At 40.2% G+C, this 23711-nt stretch overlaps 1 protein-coding gene across 1 annotated transcript in view; it reads right to left on the reverse strand.

Moving 5' to 3' along the window:
* The window catches only part of CDKL5 (cyclin dependent kinase like 5), a 275410-nt gene that overhangs the window by 73660 nt on the left and 178039 nt on the right, over nt 1-23711 (reverse strand). Inside the window, exons 6-7 of the mRNA XM_018554842.1 lie at nt 10271-10407; nt 990-1110 (exon numbers count right to left, since the gene is read on the reverse strand). Coding sequence (XP_018410344.1) covers nt 990-1110; nt 10271-10407 — 258 coding nt within the window. The remainder of the gene's footprint in view (nt 1-989; nt 1111-10270; nt 10408-23711) is intronic.

Here is a 23711-nt window from a genome sequence, read left to right on the forward strand (position 1 = left end):
ATATATATATATATAAATACCACCCCATCAGTACTGAGTGGCCAGATTATTATGACCACCCCATAAGTACTTCGTTGGGCCATGAGATGACTCCACAAGATGACATCGTTGGGCCGCCTCGCGTTGTTTATGTTTACCCATATCTTCAGAAAAAAATCACTTCTACTGTCGTGGTAAACAACCTGCTTCCCTATTTATAATGGTCTGGCCCTCTAGCAACTTCAGCGCAAAATTATAGGTGGTCATAATAATCTGGCCACTCAGTGTATATACAGTATATACATACTTAATTGCAGAGTCCTATTTGTTGCCATCTGTATTGAATCATACACTCACTTCCTACTTGCGCACATAAATCCAAGGACAATGAGATGGATTGGTGTATGACATTCTTGTCAGATACATTTGTGTGTATACATCTGCAATATATTTTTTCTCTGCTCAAACATTAGCTGAGTGGAACATAACAGTATATAATATTACATTTTATTATATGAAAGTGAACCTAGGAGAATAAATATATGTGGGCTGCCATTGTTAACTTGTTTGCAGAGGTCCAGGCTCCATGTTTTTCATCTTCATCCTAGTATTACTAATTGCTCATATCAGTTGCTCACAGAATCAGGATGGCAGCCCTGGATTGTGTAAAAACAAGTCAGCAATGGCAGCTTTCACACTTTTGTTCTCACAGGTTCAGTTTGTATTCTATCATAAAACATGCTAAATTCTATGTGTGAAAAAAATGAAATATTACAAAATTCAATTTTTTAGTCATGCATTATGAAGAAATACTAACATCAGGCCCCATTCAGCAAAGTGTCTGAAGGAGAAACTATTCTGATTGCCCACATCTGCCAATCAGATTATTACTTTATTGTTGCTATGGCATATAGGAATAAAAGATGATTTTACTGTCCTAGGAAAGTAAAAAATACGACTTCCTTTAGACGCTTATATATGAAGCCCATTATCTATGAAAAGCCTCTCACCTCTATGAACAATATCGTTCTTGTGACACCAGTTAATTGCTTTGATGAGCTGATAAATGTAATTCTTGACTTTTTCTGGAGAAACTCCATTTGGCATTTCTTCCAGCAACTCGAGCATGTTCTAAATAAGGAAAAATACAACAGGGTTCAGTGTTAATCTCATTACAATTTGACACGGCTCATTTCAGCTCCTTAAATCCACTCAAAGGCCTGGTTCATTTTCCAGCCAAACAAATCATGCCAAAGCAGTCATGCAAACATAGCTATGGGTCATATTTTTATACATAAGAAAAGCGTGGAAAATCTTGCTAATTCATTTGATCTAACTGATAAAAACAAAGGTATTGAAAATTACAGAAATATGTAGGTTACCATTGATGACCTCCTGAAAATGTTACTTCGTTGACCTGCTTGCAAGAAGAGAGCCAAGTAAAGTCCCAACTTTTTACCTTAATTCTTGTTTCAGATCATTGACTCAGAAGCGATCCCCAGATATAGGATCAGCAACTCAGCTAGGAAACAAAAGAAGTGAACAATGACAAGCTGCATATGTCTCTCATGATGGATTACCCTTAAAAGAGGACTAAAGCCAAACCTTTTTTTGGGTCACAGGAGAACATTCACGTAAGTACTCCTGTGACCCAAAGTCAACATATAGCGGGCTACTGTCCACTATATACTGTCAGCACAGAGCTGTGCTGCAGCCAGGATGGATACCGACAATACTGTCAGGAACCACCATGCTGCCTGATTGACAGTTGGTTCTGCCTCTCTAGCGCCAGAGGCAGCTGTGCCTGCCCCCTCCACTGCCTTTCCCTCGAATGAGAGCTGGAGAAACAGAGGGGAGGGGGATCCCTGTGGTAAGCTGTGAATGACAGCCATGGCTGTCAGCAGGGAGAATACTGTGAGCTGAACGATCAGTGGTCACATGATTACTCAGCTCTTGCTATAAAAGTGCAGTGTGACAGCTGTATTGTGCTATGATGGCTCATAGTATTGTGTGCAGTATATTTAACTTTTCTCTTACTTCTGCTTTAAAGATATATCAAGCCAAAACATTTTATGGCTGGCTATTGCACCCGCCCACTGCCTGCTGTCAATCAGCAGAGGAGCTGACCTGAAGGAAAAATTTCTCCTCTGCTGATTGACAGCAGCAGTGGGCGGGTGCAATAGTCAGCCTGCTATTTGCTATTGCAATTTGAAATAACCAACCTAGTTATTGATTGCCCTGCTAACTGTTTTTTTGTACTTTGTATCCTGACAGCGGGCGCTAGCCACTGTCAAAATACCTGAACAGGGAGGGCAGCTCAATGGCTGTCGGCTTCTGACCGGGTCCTCTGATCAGCTGATTAAGTGATGCCGGCCAGACAGTGGCACCCACTGGACAAATTTAGTTCCCCAAGAACTGCCTGAGATTTGCAGTGTTTATTATGGGTAAAATCAGTCACTTTGACCGATAACTGATAACAGCAATGAGGCAAGCTTAAGGCTTGCGTGCCAGCAGAGAGGGCCCCTCGTGCCAGCTGTGGATGCATGGCATAGGTTTGCCATAGCTGTACTAGAGTGTTAAAATAAGCTACATTAGCTACAGTACCTTACAAGTAAGGCTCTAACACAGTACTCCCAACTGTCCCTCGTTGTTCCTCGTCAGTTATAATTATTTATAACATCAGCAAAAATCCTGTTAGTACAATATTTTAGCCTTGGTAATATTCAGCCTTTAGCTGCACAGCCTGCTTAAAGGAGAACTATGGGGTTAAGGCTTTTCTCCATAGTTCTCCTTAGGGTAACGGGAGGACACAAACTAGCGTCCTCCCGTCACCCTAGGCTCAGTATACCGCGAGCTGTAGCTCGCGGTATACTTAGACGCCGCAGTATACAGCGAGCTACTGCTCGCGGTATACTAAGATGACGCAGCTGAAGCGGATCCCGACAATTATGTCTGGATCCGCCCAGCTGCGTGACTGACAGCTGGCTCTGCCTATCTAGAGGCAGAGCCAGCTGTACCCGCCCCCTCCCCCGTCCGTTCCGCCAGTCAGCGCTGGTGGATCGGAGCGGGGAGGGGGGAATCCAGACCCTCCCCTGTCACGGCAGAGGTGAGCGAACGCCGGTATGTGTTCGCTCACCTCCCGATCTACCGAGCCGATCTGTGACAGTCTCATTGTCACAGGTCGGCTAGAACTATGAGCTGAGTGAAAATCACTCACCTCATAGTTCTCCTTTAAAGCTACTGAAGCCTGCATTCCATCCTGATGAGAGGTTCCATAGAGGAGGGGAATTGCCATAGATATAAATTATAGTCACTTTCTAACTATAAGGGTTAAAAACAGAGGTTTTAGTTGCAGAAATGTTGCAAAATATGTGGAAGCCACACTGCCTCGTCAAGGTCCCTCTGTGTAGTGTGGTCCTAACTCCAATCCATGAAAGCCTTCATCTTGGAGCATATATAGCAAAGGATAATTTGGGTGCAGGTTTGCTAGGAGGCAGCCCATTACTTCTTAAAGGCACAGAATCACACCAGAAGCCAAGCACAACATAATGGCAGCTGAAGCCACCAGTCGGTCCACCACACCAACTCCAAGCCTTGGCAGGCTGCCATTATTTCTTATTGCAGGCTCTGTTGTTACCTCTGTACATGAATTGGGCTCAAAGGTCAGACTTTAATCATAACAAAATACAGGCTGCAATAGCTAGGGGCACGTCCTTTAACTAATACAAATTTTATGAAGCTAGATATTATTCCTAAACTCTAAATTATTGCACAACAATGTAAAGCAAAATAGTGGAAGAAAAAAACACTAGTGTCTAATTATGTGATTTGTATTTTTTGTGCTATTCTTTTTTGGTTGATATTGGTCCTTTTAGGTGTCCAAGAATGCACAAAAATAGGATGTTGTACTCACCGTAAAATCCTTTTATCTGCATTAATTGAAGTGAAGATGAAGAGAGTAGATTTGGAACCACTGCAGGTGGCGTTATAACTCCAGATCTACAATCTTCATCTTTATTGTGTACTTCAATGAAAGGAAGAAAAAATTATCTTTTGTTTATGGATTCTTCATGGTCTGCATGACCTCATGTGTGTGTGCCAGAATATTTTGTACTAAAAGGTGCCACAATTTATCATCTCAAAAGTTTGGGAGGTCACCTAACATGGATAGATTTGGGAGATAACTCTACTGCCTACCTTTTGCATTTGTCTCGTCTTTCGAGGAAAAACTACAAGCTCTCATTGCTAATTCACCTAATAAACGCAGCCAGGAGCTGCATCCCTATTTTGTGGAAACAGGAGGCTCCTCTTTCACTTTCCATGTGGTTCTCTAAAATAGCCAAGATCTACACTATGGGAGATCTCACTGCATCTCTACACCATAGGAAAGAACAGTTCTGTAAACCGTGGTTTTACTGGACAGCCTTTACTTCCTCTGATGAATTTACCACCTTCCTTTAAGCCCTATTGACCGGGCCTGGAGTCATGTAGAAAGCCTACCTGAGACCCTTGTTTCTCTATGTTTGCCTGCTTCCTCCTCTTTTTTCTTCCCTTTCCTTCTCTCTCCCATTACATTCTTCCTTCTCTCCTTTTCTTTCTTATTTTCTTCTCTGATTTTATTTCGTTTCCTTTCCTTTCTGCTTCTTTCTTCCCCTACAGTTATTTGTTAAAATGTTTGATGGAGTTGTGATGCCTAATTTACATGACTTTGTTATTGACGTTAGTAGTTACTCTGGAAGTGTATAGTTCTATGTGAGGAGCAGGGGACGATTCAGGATATTGTTAGCATCCTTTCCTTGTGTTATTGTTCTATTTTTGCTTTTGCTGTGACAGTGGGAAACAACCAAGCATTATTTCATTACTGCTTCTAATAATACTGCAAAATTATAACTACTGTTCAATATGTAGAGAGAACATTACCTCCAACTCCTGACTCAAGTAGCATATTTGTCACTAATCAGAGAATCCACACTAGATCAAATAAACTAAAAAAAATGTTGGTATTATATCCTTCAGTGACATAGCGGAGACAGAAATCAAGGATGTTTTGGAAGAGGTTTCCATCACAAAGTATTTAATGTAGGACTTAAACATTATAATGTATTGTAGTGAATTACAGAATGCCTAGTAAGAATCATATTGCTTGTATCCAAGGGTTCCTAATCCTAAAATTACCCATTCTTATCCACAGTAGCTAGGGAGAGGGCTTCTTCATCTAAACAGTTGTCATTCCAAACATAAATGTGCGTGTGGTATCAGATGTACATACACATGCAAATATAAGCATATACACAAATGCATATAAAACTCTTTGTGAAAGTTCCTATGTTGTGTAAAAGTTTAAAATGCTTAAAATACTTAAACTGTAATATAACTCTGCCTAAAGGGGTAAGCTGGAGAGATCCACATTTTTAAGAGTACCTTTATTGTACACAATAGCATTTCCCTAAGTGCCTGTATATCGGCAGCAGAGAGAGACATTTCCTCTTGGTGACTCAATATGAAGCTTGTGGGATTAAAGTTACTAGGATGTTGTATAGAAAGGTACATTTTATTAATACTGTCTGTCCAGTATTTTTGTCATTTACGACATTTCCAGGTCACATATGGGAATTTTGTATGCAGGTAGCTTTCAGGGCATTGAAATAAAATCCTAAATTTCACTTGGGTGTATTACTCTCTGTGCAACCAAATAACGGGCGGTACAGCATATTTGAACCCAAGAACATAAATGTAATATATTGCAGCTTACCAATCCTTAGACGTGGTGACTGCATTCGTTTTTTATGTTCAAGATTTTTTCTTTTTTTCACCAGGTAATTCTACCAGTAACACATTTCTTGTCCTAAGGTAACAACGCTCACAAACTGTCCTGTATCTATGAAGAAGCAACATTGTGACCCTAGAAAAGGGCAAACTACTTCAGCTAAAATAGGCAAGAAATACCCATGCCAGGAACCCTTCTGTTTGCCATATCCCTCGAACTGTTCCTGGCAACTGTGTGTTCAGATCAGTTATCATACGCACAAACGTGAGGCCTATGTTGACGATGTACTATTTTCATTCAACAACTCCATGTCACTTTACTGAATTTGCTTAAGAAGTTAGATATATTTGGGAAGATATCAAATTTAAAAATAAACCTTCCTAAGTCAGAAATATAAAACCTTAGACTATTCCACCAAGGGATATAGGCCCTTACAGCACATTCCCCATTCACATGGTATCCCCAAAAATGTAAGTAACTTGGCATATACCTCACGCCACACCTATTTGAACTCTTTCAAACTAACTACATGCCTTTATTGAATACTATACATAGTAAACACTAACGTTGGTCTCTTTACTGTTCTTGGTTAGGGAGAATATTATCAAAAGGAATGTCCACCCCAGAATATCAACAGATTTCAAACAGTATTACCAAGCTGCAGTTCCCAAAAGAATACTAGACTGGACCTCTCTGAAATAGTCCACATTTTGGGTCAACCTAAAACATACACTATGTACCAATGAAATTACTACTATTATATAAATTCCTAAAAAATTCAGGTCCCTCGCACCTTTTTGTCTCCACTCCATCTTAGCCACATGTAGAGCTGCAACAGTTAATAGATTTAGTCGATTAAAATCGACGATTGAAAACGTTGGCAACGTTTTCGAATGGAACTCTTTATGCAAATCAACAATGAGCATACAACTCCCCACTACTCCCCTTGCTAGGACATTCCTACTTCTTCCCTGGCCTAATGTATCAAACATACCGTACAGAGAAACATCTCCATCTTCATCATGTACTCACCAATTTGTGAATCTGCTTCCTCGCAGACAATAGATCAGTAGAGATATACCCAGCTGCAACGTTCCATGAGTTCTCTACCAAAACCACTAAGATCTCTTTGAGAGCTTAATCTAAGTGAAACATTATTATCATCACCCATGGCTTTGACTAAATGTATCTCCAAACTCAATCCTCGGTTCTTCCTGTTACACTTGGACCGAGCTTTTTCACTATCTGCCAATGCAAGCACACCTCACTTGTTGAATGCAGCAAAATCTCCTTTATCCACTATATTGAAAAAAAAACCTGCTCCCCCAATTAAATGATAGTTTAAAAAAATAGATCAGATTAGACTCATGGGGGTTGATTTACTAACCTTATAAACACACCACGAACATGTATACACCTCTGTAGTGTGTTCCCTCCCAGCATGATCTATGGGTGGAATCTAAACACCTTTGTAGTGTGTACACAGCCAGCAGGTGTGTTGTGCAAAGCCTTGCATGAATTACAAGGTGATGTTGTGTAAATTAGCTCTACATTGTGTTGCTTGAATTGATGAATGCAGGAATGTAAATGCATGAGCTAACCATTTTTGTCTAAACTGTGAAGCAGCATTATATATGCATCATGTGCATGATTTTTCCATATATGGCATTAGTGGAAATATGCTTTTAGAGACTTTTTGGTTGATAAATACGTTTTGCTGTGTGAAAATCACACGCACCTGGTGCGTGCGTGTGTTTAGGTTAGTAAATCACCCCCATGGAGTAACTTACTCACTATTCCTGAGACACTCATAAAAAATTTTTGCGGCGTATGGGCTTACTGCATCGTCTTGAAAAATACTAGGGCTGGGAAAATTAACGATTAATTCCTCAATTAATCGTTAAACTTTTTGATCGAAAATGAAAACACTCACCTCTCCGCCGGCTTCCGGGAGTCCCGTCATAGATCCGGTGACATCACGGGCATCGACATCACCGGACTTCTCCCCCCTTCCCCAAGTGGCTCTGTCGGCTAACGAAGGGAAGGGGGGAGGAGTCCGGTGACGTCGATGTCCGTGACCTCTTCTTACCTGGAGATTATATGTACTGATTCATTGAAAGTAGCTCATTGGGATTTTTTTGTATCAAATCCAAATTCTTATTTTCATGACTGATATATTTTCTAGCCTGATTTGACCAATATTTAACCACAACTTACCCTTGGACCATTCCATTTCCCTACCTCTCCTGTACTCCTATGCAATTATGTATCTATATGATCCATATGTAACTGGAAGTCTGCAATGGACATGCTTATCTTTAAACAAGCGGATCCCTTCACATGTATTATGTATGACTTTTGACAACAAATTTAAAAAATATTAAATTACAAAAAAAATTATATGAATTCTATTTTTGTTACTTCTACATGGGTGAAAAAAGTTAAAACGTATCCCTTTATACTTTGCAAGGCAACTCCAACAATTCTCATTTTCTAATACTCCTATGTTCAAAAAATTGTCCAATCTGAATATGATTGCTATATTGAGCTGTTAATAAGAACATTGTGTAAATGTTTGAAGGCTACTGGGTTTCACAGTATCTAGGACAGAAGTCATGTTGATTAGCATGTACAAAAAAAAAAAAGAAGAGAAGCCGCAGAGAAGCAAGATCCAACTAAGTCTTCTTCATCTCCTGAAGCATAACACTGCCATATGCTTTCCTAATTGAAGAGACATGAAACCTGGAAAATGTCTGTAGTTTAAAACCACTGCTCACATTTTACAGACTAAAGGGACAGAATACTCCACTTTAATTTGTTTCAGTAAATAATTAATGATGATGGACAAAAGGGAAATAAATAAGAACAGAGCTCTGCAACAATCTACCACATTAAATCAATGATGGAAATGAATATAAATATAAATGGATAAAAAGACATATGAAGAACAAAGTTTATTTTCACAACTACATTTTAACTTAGTAGACCAACAAAGAAAGGAGAGATGGCTTCATGTTTCCCTAATCTAAAGAAAGCATTTTGTTTCTTCTCAACATCACATGACCCCTCCTAAGCTATTCCAGGCACTTTTTGCATTCCCATTTACTTATATGGGGAGAAAAACAGTTCTGACACAAACTAAAGCCTATGTCCACAGGTCCTACGAAGACATCTGAAATCCACCTGTATTTGGCTGCACACATCGGTTCTGCTCTGCACAGTGCAGAGTAACTGGACAGGACACGGTACTATTGAAATGTTTTCCACTGCGCTTGAAAAAAACAGCCAAGTGTGCATGCATTCAGCAGGGCCTTTGCTGTAAGGTTCAATAAACCCTTTATGCAGCAAACAGGGCACTTTGGCTACATCTAGGATGGCCTGAGGCAGACCGAGATCAGACAGTCTCTCTCGACTCTGTAGAAAACATAAATATCAGGGGGAAAAATCATGCTGCTAGAACCGCTGATCTTTGCTATCTTCAAAATCTATGTTTGATGCCTGGTCTCCCTCAAGATATGTGGTGGCTTCAACTGGCCACCAAGTAATTACAGGACACACGCCACTGCATGTGCTTACCCTGTTTAGAGAGGGTCTATACTTGCCCCACTAAGAGCTATGCCATGCTGAAGAACGCAGCTCCTAATCTTCTAAATCTAGCCACATTTGCATATCTGTGAGAAGCATAAGACGCTAAGAAACAATACATGATTTTCACAGAAAATCACAGGGTTATTTTTTCTAAATTGAACCAAGGTAATGCTATTTAGTTTAAGTACCAATAGTTTAGCTATGTAGTTCCATGTCCTTCACTCATTCCAAATTCAGAGTCTTTTTGGTAGGAGTAGAATTAGGATTTTTCCACATTAAAGTACTTATATGTACATATTTAAATACAAAAGTTGTCCAGGCTCCTTCCTAGCCCTCCCACCTCATAGATCTGGTTCCCCCCTCTAGCATTTGCAAATACTCCTTTAGACTTGAATAGGATGTACTCATATAGCAGGAGCAGTGCCCCATTCAAATAAATGTTACAGTACAGGTATGAGCAGTCGAACACTTGATTTTTACCAGCCGAGCGGCAGACATTGTGGCAAGTGCACACCTGATGGAGAAGGAACCCATATCTATCTATGGAGGCTGGGAAACCTTTCATTTAAATGTTTACATGTACTTTAATATTGACCTAAATCTCTGAAAGCATCTTCTCCAGCATTTTTAAATGCATGGTACAGTAACCCATAAGGACTACTCTAAATCACATTTCACTCTTCAACTTATTTCTGTTCCATATCAGGGACCCAGAAACCACTGAAAGCCAAAGCAATAGCATGACAATCAAGCAACTAGCTTTTTTCAGGAGAGGTCAGCAATGGCAGCTTACATTTTTCTTTCATAACAAGATTGCTTTATATAAGCCTTATAATCTAAAACATATATATACTCGTGACATTTTTCCATACATGGCCAGATTCAAGTCACAGCTGCCTGAAACCCGTAAACCAGGTGACATTTCTATCCACCTACCTTCTCCACATATTCAAAGACTAGGTATAATTTTCCTCTTCTTCTAAAGGCTTCTTTCAGCTCAACTATATTTTCCTGCTTCAATGTGCGAAGCATTTTAAGCTCTCGAAGTGTCGTTTCCTTGACTTCTTCATTTTCTGGGGAAAAAAGAAAAGGCAATAAAGACAAAATTAGAGGTGTAGTAACAATAGTGTTCTATAAAATGTCCTGTCTCAATGAAAGTTTGCGCTTTCCTCCCATGCTTGTAAGAGATAAGTAATTGCTGACATTGGAGACACACTTTAAATATCAATAGCACCCTATATGAAAGTGATTTTTTTTGTCTCTGAAGAATACAATTTTTTTTTACTCTCCTCTCCTCTTTGCAGTGTTAACCATGTGAGAAAAAGCAGGCTCCGGCATTTTAATAATAGAATGTAAAATGCCGGCTGAATGTGGAGAAACATTTGGGGACAGCGAATAAGGGGGGAGTTCGGTAAGGGGATCCAAGCCCCGACGTCCACCATTCACACGACGTCCGTTTTTTGTGCTGACCTGATCCGTACGCTCCTGCACTAAAAATGCATCCCAATGTATCCCTATGTGTTTTATGGGCTACAGTTCTCACGTGCGCAGTCAGTTCAGGTTACGACAGAAAAATACTGCATGTCACATTTTGTATGGTCAAGGGAACGGTCCGGAAATGCAAAGCGCGTCAAAAACGCATCAAAAACGCACTGCACTGCAGCTAACATACTGACAGACCCACTCCAGCAAAAAAAAATAAAAATGTTTTTTTTTTTTTAACTGGAACGCATCAAAAACGCTGCAAAAACACATAGCACAGCGTCTGCAGATCCGCACCTGATCCAGACCTGAAACTCATGTGAACAGGCCCTTAAAGTGTCCACAGCAGTGCAGCAGTTAGGAGCTATCTCTGACACCGTCAGTTATGGCTGTTGCTAGTGTCAGGCACCGTGGGCATGTGCCCTGGATTTGTCATCAGGTGCTTGAGAACTACCCAAGTCTCAATTAAATACAGAGCTGTATATCGTGCTTTTTGACACTTTTCAGAACCTGTCCCACACACAGTAGAAAAACCTGCTGCACCTGGCAGGATATAATTATTCTCACTGAGCAGCGCAACCCCTTAATATGTGCATGTTTCCCTTAGCAAATAAAAATTGACAGGGCTGTGATATGGAGTTAATGCAGAAGGGAACAGCTTGTGTCAGACTCGGGTAACTCAACAGCCTGACAGTGAGTTCCAGAGCATCAGCTGAACAGCCGAGGGCAGTACTTCTAGAGAGCTTCTGCATCTGTGCCACCTCTGCTTAAATATGCAATGCATGCCCAACATGAAGTAGGTGCAGGGGCAGGAGATGGATCATAGGGGTATTAAGGCAAGTGAATGAATCTAGGGGCTGACATGGCAAGAAGAAAGAAAGTTGGAGTAATTGGACAAGAGCATGTGAGTTTGGACTTATTGTAGCAAGAATAAGGTGGAAAAGAGTGAGTGTGGGTTAGAGTAGGGCAAATCTGAGGGTACTATGAAAAAGGTGTGTAAAATTAGGAGTAATGATTTAACACTTTTACTGCCATTGCCATACAAACTACGGCAAGGCAGTACCAGGATGTAAAAAAAGCTTATGGCTAAAATTGCAGTCCTGAGCTTTTTTCTTTACCATAATTTCTGTACTGGGCCAAATTCACAAATAATGGAGAAAGGAAAACTATTGTTGCTGCCCATGGCAAGATTCCAGATGCAATTTTTCCAGAGGACCTAAGAAAACAGGTGTGTTCACGTATATACACGTCCTCCCCCTGAAGCAATTATATCAAGAACACAGCTGTTGCTGCAGCCGTGTTCTTTGTACCATTTTAAACAGCCGGCGATGACTGTTCAGGTACAAGCGATCTGGCGGCTGTATAGCCGCCAGATTGTGTGTACCGAGCGGCGGTGTGTGTCCCACCACGACCACCGCCAGCTACCCCAGGCTCTGCTGTCCCCCATGCGGGCCCTGGACCGGCAGAGTGGGTCTCCCCACATCGATCAAAGGGAGCTCAGGAAGCTTCTACCCACTGATCTATCCTCCACTCACTGGACCTGGAAATGATGTGTATTACATCACTTCCGGTATCACTGTTTAAATTCTCTGGCTCGTACAGCCAGGTGAAGAAGCTGGTGAAACATATCTGTGCTTCATTAGCTTCTTTGGGGTCCCTAGGTGGCATTAGGGGTCTGAAAGATAGCAATAAAGTTAATTGTAAAAAAATAAATAAATACAAAAATGTTAAAATGCAATAAAACATTTGTAAAGTCCCCCGCCCCATGTACACTTAAATACAAATGTAAACACGTCGGGTGGGCATACATGCAAAAAGGAAAATTGCACCACACATGTTACATATCGCCGCGAAAATTGCACCACACATGTTACATATCGCCGCGAAAAGCTTTTAACCCTTTCGCTGCCAAGCCCTCCGGAACATTTTTCAAATCAGCTGGCCAAGCCAACACCTATGGGAAATTTTGAACATTGTTGTTTTTTGCGGTTTCACAGGCAATTTTAAGGCTTGACATCTTTGGCATCAATTCACCTGGCGTGAGCCCATCTTTTATATTTTACGAAATAATTTGGTATTATATTCTATTTCTGTGCACTACATTTTAGTGTATTTTATAAAAAAAAATACTGATTTGATAAACATTTAGGCAAATACCGTGCAACATAAAAAAAAATGGAACTAGCATTTTTCTTTATTCTACAGGGCCTCTGCTTTCAGGACAAATATAATTTTGGGGGGTTTTGAGCTGTTTTCTAGCCCAAAAATCTGATTTTATCATGTGTGTGCAAATAGTAAGACATTTCTTTGGACAGCAAGTGGTTAAAAATACTTTTTCTTGGTGCCTACTAAATATTTTCACTGTGTGTGTATTCAACACTTATAGTGTTAAAAGAACAACAACACAATACATATTATGGCTCCGAATAAGAAAGTAACTCGGGAGTGCACAGCTGGTATATTTTTTTTATATCCCAAACCTTGAGATGTCAGCTAGATAAACTGTTTTGTAATTTCAGAAAGCTGAACCCCCACCAAGAAAAAATATATATATTCCCCTGGATAGTGATAACTGCTCTCAACTATAAATAGTCCCCCATAAAGTGTCTGTTATGGGATATGTATTTCTGGTGTGTTGCTTTCTATAAAGATAATAGTTTCATGTTCTAAGTATGCAATGAAACTTCGAAGCTTAATGTTTACCATAATTTTGGTATAATTTTCTATTTCTTAATACTAATTGTACATGTGTATTTATCGTGTTGCATACACAGATTTTTACTAACTACAATGTTCTTGGTGCCCGATAATACTGTAGCACTAGTTGTTTTAGATAATTATCATTATTATACAGGATTTATATAGCGCCAACAGTTTGCGCAGTGCTCTAAAATATAAGGAAGACATTACAGTCACAATACAATTCAAGACAAGATGGCAAGGAGGGCCCTGCCCGTGAGGGCTTACAATCTAAAAGGGTGGGGCAAGTGATACATGAGGAGGTAGCTGTGTGGGGATGAATTGTTTGAGAAAGTGATAGTTCAGTGGTTAGGTTGAGGTGGGATAGGCTTCCCTGAAGAGATGAGTCTTTAGGGATGGCCTAAAGGCAGTCAAGGTGGGAGATAGACGAACAGGTTGGGGTAAAAATCCAGAGGATGGGAGAGACTCCAGAGAAGTCCTGGAGATGAGTATGGGAGGAGTTAACAAGGGAGCTGGAAAGCAGGAGGTCTTGGGAGGAGCGGAGGGGACGGTTAGGGTGATATTTTGAGACAAGGTTTGAGATATATCTGGGGGCAGAGTTGTGGATGGCTTTATAAGTGATAAATGTTAATTTTCTGAATGTTATCCTTTGGGCGAGTGGAAGCCAGTGCAGGGATCGGCAGAGGGGGGTTGCAGACACTGAGCAGTTGGTCAGGTGGATGAGTCTAGCAGCTGCATTCATGATAGACTGAAGGGGAAGGCCAATGAGGAGGGAGTTGCAATAGTCAAGATGGGAGATAACAAGGGAGTGGGTGAGTAATTTAGAGGTTTCATTGGTGAGGAAGGGGTGTATTTTGGAGATGTTATGAAAGTGAAGATGGCAGGATTTGGATAGTGATTGGATGTGGGGAAGAAAGGTGAGATCATGTACTACTCTTTGATGTATCCATCTTTCAATAAAAACTTGATGCATTAAAATCAAAGAATTAAGAGTAGTTACACTCTTCTTCCACAGAACACTGCATAAACCTCAACAGATAAACACATGCAAGTCAAATATATATAGCATACAGAATAAAATGAGAGTTTCACTGGGAATTAATTCCACCTCATGCAAGTCCAAACTAATCAACAGAAGATATAACTTAGCTAAAAAAGCTGCAGCCCAAGCCCAAGAAATAATACCAAACATCGTTCTCCAGGGAGACCCTCATATACAATATCTTTTTCTCTTTTATTCTCTATTTAATCGTTCAATATCAATTTTCTGTTGTTTACATTGTCTCTTGGTAGTGACTGCAGATACAGGAATGATGGACAAGTTCAGTCTGGCACATATCACCTGGACGGCAACTCTTCAGAATGGGGATACAGTCAGCATTTAATATTGAGGTTCTAGCCATTCTCTACTTCAAACCAAAAAATTAATTGGATGGAGCTGCGGTCTATCAGATAGATACTTTTTGTGAATTAGAAAAGGAGTCAAAAAAGGATGGAACTTGCAATAAATGCAGATACAATTAATATATGCAAGAGACGGAGACGGAGTAGGAGTGGGTTTTTACTGCTCTTTGCGTCTTCCTGTCCTGGTGACATCACTAAATTATTTTCCTGGTGTCATAGGGGCAGGAAGTGTGTGTGGGGGGAACCTACCCAGTTGACAGTACAAACAGTAATAAGCACCGGATAGAGGTTCTAACTAGGGATGCACAGATACCAATACCTTCCCTGATACCGGAACTTACGGTCAGAGGAAGATTTCCACTGATCGGCAGTGCCATAGGGGAACATGAAGCGGGCTTCCCGGGCAATCAGGAAGCCAGGCAGTGAGTAATGACCCGCCTCCCAGCTTCCTGAATGGCCGGGAAGCCATCTCCATGCTGATTGGCCGGGGTCAGCCGGCTCCTTGCTAATTGGCTGGGAAGCCAGCTTCCCGGCCAATCAGCATGGAGCCAGCTTCCCGGCCAATCACAAAGCAGGGAGGCGGGTCATTACTCGGCACCTGGCTACCTAATTGGCTGGGAAGCCGGCTCAATGCTGATTGGCTAGGAAGCCGGTTTCCCGGACAATCGCAATCGAGCCGGCCAAGCAACATGGAGCCGGCTTCCCAGGCACTCAGGAAGCCGGGCGGCATGCCATTACTCAGCGGATGCACCGGTATCGGTATTCAGTATCGGCGAGTACCGAAAGCAAAATATTGATACTCATACTTGATAAGGAAAAACTGGTATTGAAGCATCCCTAGTTTTAACCCTTCACCACTCCTCCATTCATAATTGTTTTAAAATCTGGGCTGGAGATGAGTATTTCCTCCTGCTACACTCTGGAGCCACCACTCCTGCTCTCTGCCTCATTTCAGCTCCCAGTAAAGGCACTCCTTGAGCTGCGCAGAACTTGTCACATACTGTCAAGTCCATCCCTGTTACAAAGTTGTCAAAACAGAAAAAATAGACAGGTACGGTACTCTAAAAGACAACTCCCTCTATGTTAGAAGAAATAAATAACACAAGTAATTATCCTCCAGTCTTTCTGGATTTCTGTATGTAAGCAAAAGAACAATACTTTCACAGGGAAATGTCAGCTGTGCTTCATCTTCTAAATCAAAATTCCATGCTGTGACACACATTCTGTGAAAGATTTGTGAACCTTTTTGGCAGCTATTCTAAGGAATAATACCTGGAGCTGTTCTTGTTTAGTCTTTTAGCCATGCTTCATTGTGAAGTTGACTGCACATGGTGTTCAATACATAAGGTCATACATCAATGAATGCTGGTAAAGGTCATATGTTTCCTTCCTAAAGTGGTAGCAAGTACCTATAAATAAATGTCCCTTAAAACATACTGTTAATTATAGTAAAACGTTTTAATGCGGTAGTATGAATTAGTTGATCTCTGATTGCCTTCATTCTTACTTGAAATACTTAAAGCAGCAGGTGTTTAAATGGATATATCCCGAGCATCTGCTAAAAGGCTGCCATGAACAACATAAAAGGTAGCTGACAGACATATGTGGCTTATAGCTTGCTAAAGATAATGGATATACAGTAGATCTTTAAGGGTTCTTTCACTTTCACCGAGACAGAACACTCAGAGCAACTTGGCCTTTTTGCTTAAAATAAAGCTCTGAATCCTAAACCCATTGTTTACATACGGTCTACAATGGATCAGATATTTCCCCTTTACTGATACACACATGATTAAAAAGGGTATAATAAATGTTATGCACTCTCCTCTTTTGTATTTGAATATAGGATATTCGTTTATGTCTGACCGCAAACATGCCCCACAATAGCCTACATTTTTGGGGAATTTCAGTTGGTAATATAACACCATATATAGGCCAGTTTACATTAAATGGGAACCTCACCCATTTCAAAATTCTTAAAAATGACAGGAGGGTGCCTTTGGAAATGTTTAGTAATAGCAGTCTACAAACAGATAATTCTAGATAATTGCAAACTTTTAATTTTTCTTTTCCTCCCCATTCTTCTCACAGTGGGCATTTTCTCTAAGGGCAGATCAGCCCATTTCCCTTTACTTCCTGGAACTCTTGGGCTGACTCCTGGAACATGTGACAGTTCACATCATCTGAGGGGGGAGAAAAATGCCATTCCACTGAGATTTCACAAGATTTTGCAGTTAACCGGTGCGATTTCCTAGTAAGGCACTGATGATGGAACCTTCCCAGGATGAATTCATGAGGCCAGGGCTACATCACCAGTGCCTCACTCAACCAGGAAGTGGAAGAACAGTAATTATAAGTAAAAGCAAAACATGTTTGTTTAACTATTTAATGTGAGATGTTTTCATATCAGCATGCAGAGCAGCTTTTTAGGGGGTAAAGGTCCGCTTTAAAGCTTAGTATTCCTTTATATTCCCAACACTCTCAGACATAAGCAATAACTGTACTTAATAAAACAGTTTGTATATTATTCATTTAAAATTATACAGTATGTGATGTTATTCATGTGCACAAAAAATTTACTGAATTCTCATTCATTATCACTCATTATCAAGCACAATTTCACCATCTAAAATATTTTTAAAGAAAGAATGCTTTTAATATAAGGTCCGAGCATTTACTTTCAGCAGGACACACTCCCACCTTCAAATTATAATTCTTTGGAGTCTCAAAAAAACTGAAAAAATTGTGTTTTTAAAAAGCTACTGTGAAGAGATGGGTAATGCAATGTAAATTTGTAAAATAATGTAGTCAAACTAGATTTTAGCATACACATTGTATACCCTAATCCAGCCATTTTCAACCAGGGATCCGTAGAACCCCAGGGTTCCTTCAGAGGTTGCTAGGGGTTCCTTGAGTTGAAGATGATTTTTGACCTTCTGCTTGATGGTTTATGCATAGCTTCAGGGTCAACACCATATGGCATAGCCAGCTACATGGACCCAATGATCTTTGCAGGTGTCTGTAATGGTCATATTCTAACCATCACTGTAAGAGGGTATTCTTCCCACTAGCCACCAATGTAAGAGGCATTTTTCCCACTGGCCACCAATTAAGACCTGGTAATTATTTCAAGGGTTGTTCTGGGGAAAAAGTTTGAGAAAGGCTAACCTAATCTATATTCACACAGAAAATAAATACCCATTATACAATATGCAATTTTGGCAGGATTACATCAGAAGGGCAAGTCAGAAACCACTGCCTGTAGATTCCTAGTGTGGAATAAATGTGGTCAGTAGTCGGTCACTCCACTGTGTCAGTGTTGACATAAACATTTCTCCAGAGCATGTCTGATTATCATACTGCATATGCTTATATACACATAAAAAAACAATAATGTTAGCATACTACTTAGCCTAGTTAAGTTGTAATATCTTTTGTAATACACGTTAAAGAAAACTTTAAATATTTATTTCTAGTTTAGGGCTTCAGGAAAACCACAATAATGACACTTTTTTTTCTACCAGTTGTGTCCCATGTGTCATGTGATTAGTCGCTAAACATTAAAAAGAACCTTTCACCAACAAAAAAAACAACAAAAAAGTGCACAAAAAATCAGGTATTTTAAATACTTCTTGCTGTGTTTTTCCTTTCCATAACTAATTTTTTTGTTGACTTGCAATGTGCCCTTAGAAAACGTGGCTACTCCAGAAAAGGCACAGCCCCCTTTTCCTTGCATATCATAGACCTCTTCTCTTTTTTTCACTCTCTGTGCTAACCCAGCATCTCTACCACTTCACTCACCTCCCTACATAACCTTTTATGTAGGAGGCGAGAAGGGGGATACTATAGTATAGAGCAGTGATGGCGAACGTTTATGAACCTGAGTGGCCAAACTGTGACACAAAACCAATGTATTTATCTCAAAGTGCCAACAATGAAAATAAGTTTAGTATTGTGTTGCAGTTTGGGCGTTCAGCATCACTGCATAGGCAAAAAAGGGAAACACACATATTCAAACATTTATTACAATCAATAAAACACACACATCACACATGCAATGAAACACACACTCAAAAAAAAACACACACATTGCACACATAATGAAACATCACACACGCATTAAAAACACACACACACACACACACGTAATGAAACACCCACATCACACACATATTAAAACACACACACACCACACGTAATGAAACACAAACATCACACACGCATTAAAACACACACATCACACACGCATTAAAACACACACACACATCTTCAATAAAACACACATATCTTCAATAAAACCCCCACACACATATTTTCATTTAAAAAAACACAACACACTCATTAAAAAACACCCTAATAAAAACACACACACACAAAGAACTACTAACAATACAAATGAATAATTAAAATATTGCCCCCTCTCCTGCTTACCTGTTTTGCAGGGAGGGGGCTGCATCCCTGGGGTCCAGTGGGGGTTTGAGTCTATTAATATTAAATATAGCATTCTCTTGTCCCGCAGATCAGAGCAAATGCAGGTCTTAATTTAGTTCCAAATAGCCCTCCAACCCTTTTATGGCAGCCCTAATTAAAGGTATGCAGCCAGGCATTCATCTACCAGTGGACAAGTTGATAAACACAAGCAGGTCTGGTAGAGTTAATGACCCAGCATTCACCCACAAGTTGTAAACCTGAGTTACAATATCAGCTCCATTTCATAATTTGGAATTGGACAGTGGTATTGTAAAATAAAGGCTTGTCCCTCCTGCTCTCCCTCCCCAGCCTTGCCCTAGGGGATGGCTATGTGACACCCCCTAGAGGGCTAACAAAAAGATGCTGACGAGGCAGCTAGAGAGGTTCTTGTTTTGAAACATCAAGAAAGGAACTCCAGCAACATCAAGAACTCTTAACATCGCAGAAGAGTTCCCCTTTAACATCTGGACGTCATCTGTGCAAGCTTGCTTGAAGGAGAGCCCTTTAGACCTCTCTTTTGCTTATTGAACTTTGGACTCGGTCAGAACGCCTATAACCAGGCCTATTAAGTATTCTCCTTTTATTTTACTGTGTATATATATATGTTGTCTCCTTTTATTTATATCTTTTTCTGTATATTTTTCCTGCACCGTTTCTTTCATTAAAGGACGATCTTAAAAATTGTTAAGCTTATCTCTATGCTCTAAATACGAACTTAAAGCATCCTTGCCTCGGTGAAGAGCGTGAAGAGGACAGCGTTATCATAGGCTTTGTTTAAGTGTTTTCATTTGTCACAGCATTTGCTGGGAACGGTGCGTGTTTCCATTAAAACACACATGGTGGCAGCTAACGTTTGGTGTGTAAAGGGTTAACTGCAGAGTTAACCAACCCTTGTGATGGGGCCTAGGGTAAAAAATAAAGTTATATCCACATGGTCCTTGCTTCTAGACCGGTCCTTGGAGCCTCTCTCATCCTCTGCTGCAGCGGTATAAGGTCCCGGGATTCTAAACACGGTGTATAGGATGTGCGGATGCACAGGGACATACCATCACTGCAGCGAAGGAGGAGACAGGCAGGAGGGAGCGGTGTCACAGCCGGCTGGCTCAGAGGAACAGCTAAGCATGAGCACTTATATTCACATCTACTTTTAAACTATCCAGATCAACAAAGAAGAGAAATCATAGACGTGAAGTTTCTCAAATATACTGGAGTCTTTTGACTCTGCTCAGTATCCTCTATACAGACTTTCTAAAATAGTCTATTTGCTGAACTGAATCCCAAATATCTTAATGTAGCCAGAAATGCACATTTTAGGCCATTTTAAGATTACATAAACCCCACAGAATTATGTATTTTTGGAAAGCAGAGACCCTGAAGAATAAAATGATGGCAGTTGCAATTTTTTATGTCAAATGTTATTAGCACAACTGTTTATCACACCAGAATTTTCAGTAAACATACCTTTACATCATGTAAACCTCGAGTAAAATAACAATGACAACAATAGTTATGTTGTGGCATTTATTGAAGCTCCCCGATGCAGAATGTAACCACAGCAGAAAGGTCACACTTGGTTATATTTATTTACTAATAAAGCGGTTAAGATGCACCGGGGTAAAGATGCAACTAAACAACAGTTACTCATATACAAAGGAATAACAAAAGAATGCTTGCTTTAGTGTCAAGAGACAACACTGCAAAACAATCATATCCACCAGGGACAAGCCAGGAGCCCAGGTTACATCAGAAGACACTGTAAAAGCTTCTGGTTGTATCCAGCATGGGAGGTGTGTATGTCCAAGATTCCAGCAGTGTGATAAATATTTGCCTTTCTTTAAGTGAGGAAGCTGAGTTTGGTAGTTTTGGGCACTTTATACAGCCAATGTTTGGTAAGATACAATCAGCGTGGCAAGGTCTTTATTTGCAAAGAGTTAGGCGTCTGGGCAGATGTAGGTTGCTCCAGGTGTTTTAGTGAGGGACCCTGCATGCAAGTAAGTCACCAGAGTTAGGCTCTATTCACACGGGGACTTATACTGAGTTCTGGGATTCCTGCGGCAAGAACCTACGGATTCCTGCAGCAGGAATCCCCGTTCAGATGCGGGCACTGTATCCACTGAAGTTAATGATAGGGTGACAGCGGCCGCATCTGTCAGCGGCAGTCTGCATGTAATCGTACATGATACAATTACATGCAGTTCGGGACTGATGATTGTCCTTGGACGAGTGATACATGCTTTCAGGGACAATAATCTATACCAAACCGCATGTAAATGTATCATGTACAATTACGAGCGGACTACTGCTGACAGATGTGGCCACTGTCAGCGTGTCATTAATTTCAATGGGTACAGCAGCCACATCAGAATGGGGACACCTGTGATTCTTGCTGCAGGAGTCCCAGAACGCCCCATGTAAATGTAGCCTAAGGGAGGGTTTTTAACCTCTGTCAGCTTTTTACCCTCCTCTCTGTCCCCTTGGGGAGATTTCCCTTTAATTCATGTCCAAAAGCTATAACAGAAAGAGAGTGGAAATCCTTCCAAAGTAAGGGAGATTCCTGGTGGTTCGGAGGGTCAGTCCTCAATGGAAGATTTCCTGTTCAGTGATAACGGTCACCAAGAAAAACAGAGAGGGGGAATCTATCACTCTATTCTTCACTCTATCAAAGACTAAAAAAGAAAAAAAGTTTTGACTTCAGCTGGACTTTAAAGGTGTTTTTTTGGGGAAAAAAGAAAGCGCTCTAGAGATGTTTGCCTTAATGTGCTATCAGGTGCAGCTGCCCGCTCTCCCCTCTGTTGCCGGTGCTGCCATCTTTTCCCAGTCTTCTTCAGTGTCTTCGGCCTGTTAATTGGCTGGGTTGACATGATGTAACTGCCATGCATGCGCATGGAGATTACTTCATCTCAGCATGCCAGGTCTGTGCTCTGTGCAAAACAAATGCTGACAGACAGGTAGGAGATTTTTGGCAGAAGAGACTTACACAATCTCTTTTGCTATAATAAAGCTGCCTGTCAGTAGTTTTTCTTTTAAAGACGCTTTACTTCTACTTTAATTCAGATGCCAGCCAATTTCTAAAAGACTACAGCACCTTCTTTGTGTGTTATAATAGATTGCTGGTCAACTGCCAAGATTTGGCTTTACATACAAACAAAAGGCGAAAGGAGTTGTGATTTCAGTGCCTCTGTAAACTTTGAAGATTCATTTCTCCACAATGTCTATAACTACAGAGAATAATAAGGATTTGTTTTAAAGTGTTTAATGATTGTTAAGAATATATCAATACTTTCATATACACGGGCACAGATTGACTATAAATAATGCTTATTATTATGCAATGTATGTATTTAAAAATACATTTTTACTAGGCTCACTGTGAATTAAATATGTACTGTTTACATATTACAACTTGTTTTTTCGGATGATTTAATTTTTATGCAAGGAAGTTGACATTTTGTAACTCATTTATATTCAGAATAATCACAAAGAGCATCTAAGTATAAACATATCTTCTTTCATGTATAGTGAAATGAGGATATCGTGACACTACAACAAATACTGCACTTACATGTTTGAAGCATCTTGTAATACCTGAATTTAACATAAAATCTGTCTGTGTCTGACCACATTTTCTGAACTTTAAAAGTTAATGGCAATCTGCATTATCACAGCAGACATCGTCATTTAAACTACTGGTTAGCAGAATTTTATGGAAACCTGTCATGCAAGGAGTGTTTAGGATTGTGTGATAAAGGTGTACTTTAGAGAAACGTTCACTTTATTATTCAGTGAAATTTTGATGGAAGCCTTGAGCTCAAATCTACCAACACTGGACTCCTGGGCGTTGTAATTTTGGTGAGCCTCTGCACAGCAGTGCATACTGCAGGGCTCACTTTGTCACACAATAGATCACAAGCCATTATGCACTGGAACTATATTTTTATCATTTACAGTGACAGTGAAATCTGACAGAGTGATTCCCAACTTTTGTATTTTCATCACAGAGGCTACAGGCACACATTATTTGGCACCCAAAGCAACACTTCTCTGCCTGTAACAAAGCAATACATTTTGTTTAAGAGTAGCCCTTCTACTCCCAGCCTGTATGATCTGCAGGGTATTAGAGTAGGTTCAATCAAGCAATTACTGACCACTCTAGCTGCATGTACTATAAAATAATGAATTCTCAAAGATCTATAAAAATCACAACAAAGACTCAAATATGAACTGGATAGAGTAAGAGGGAGTTATAACCCCTGTCAACTCTTTTTTGCCCAGTGTGTGCCATTAAGGAAATTTCCCTTTACTTTCTGTCCAATAACCATAA

Source organism: Nanorana parkeri, unplaced genomic scaffold (assembly GCF_000935625.1).
Source record: "Nanorana parkeri isolate BGI_ZX_2015 unplaced genomic scaffold, ASM93562v1 scaffold175, whole genome shotgun sequence".
NCBI classification, from domain to species: Eukaryota; Metazoa; Chordata; class Amphibia; order Anura; family Dicroglossidae; genus Nanorana; species Nanorana parkeri.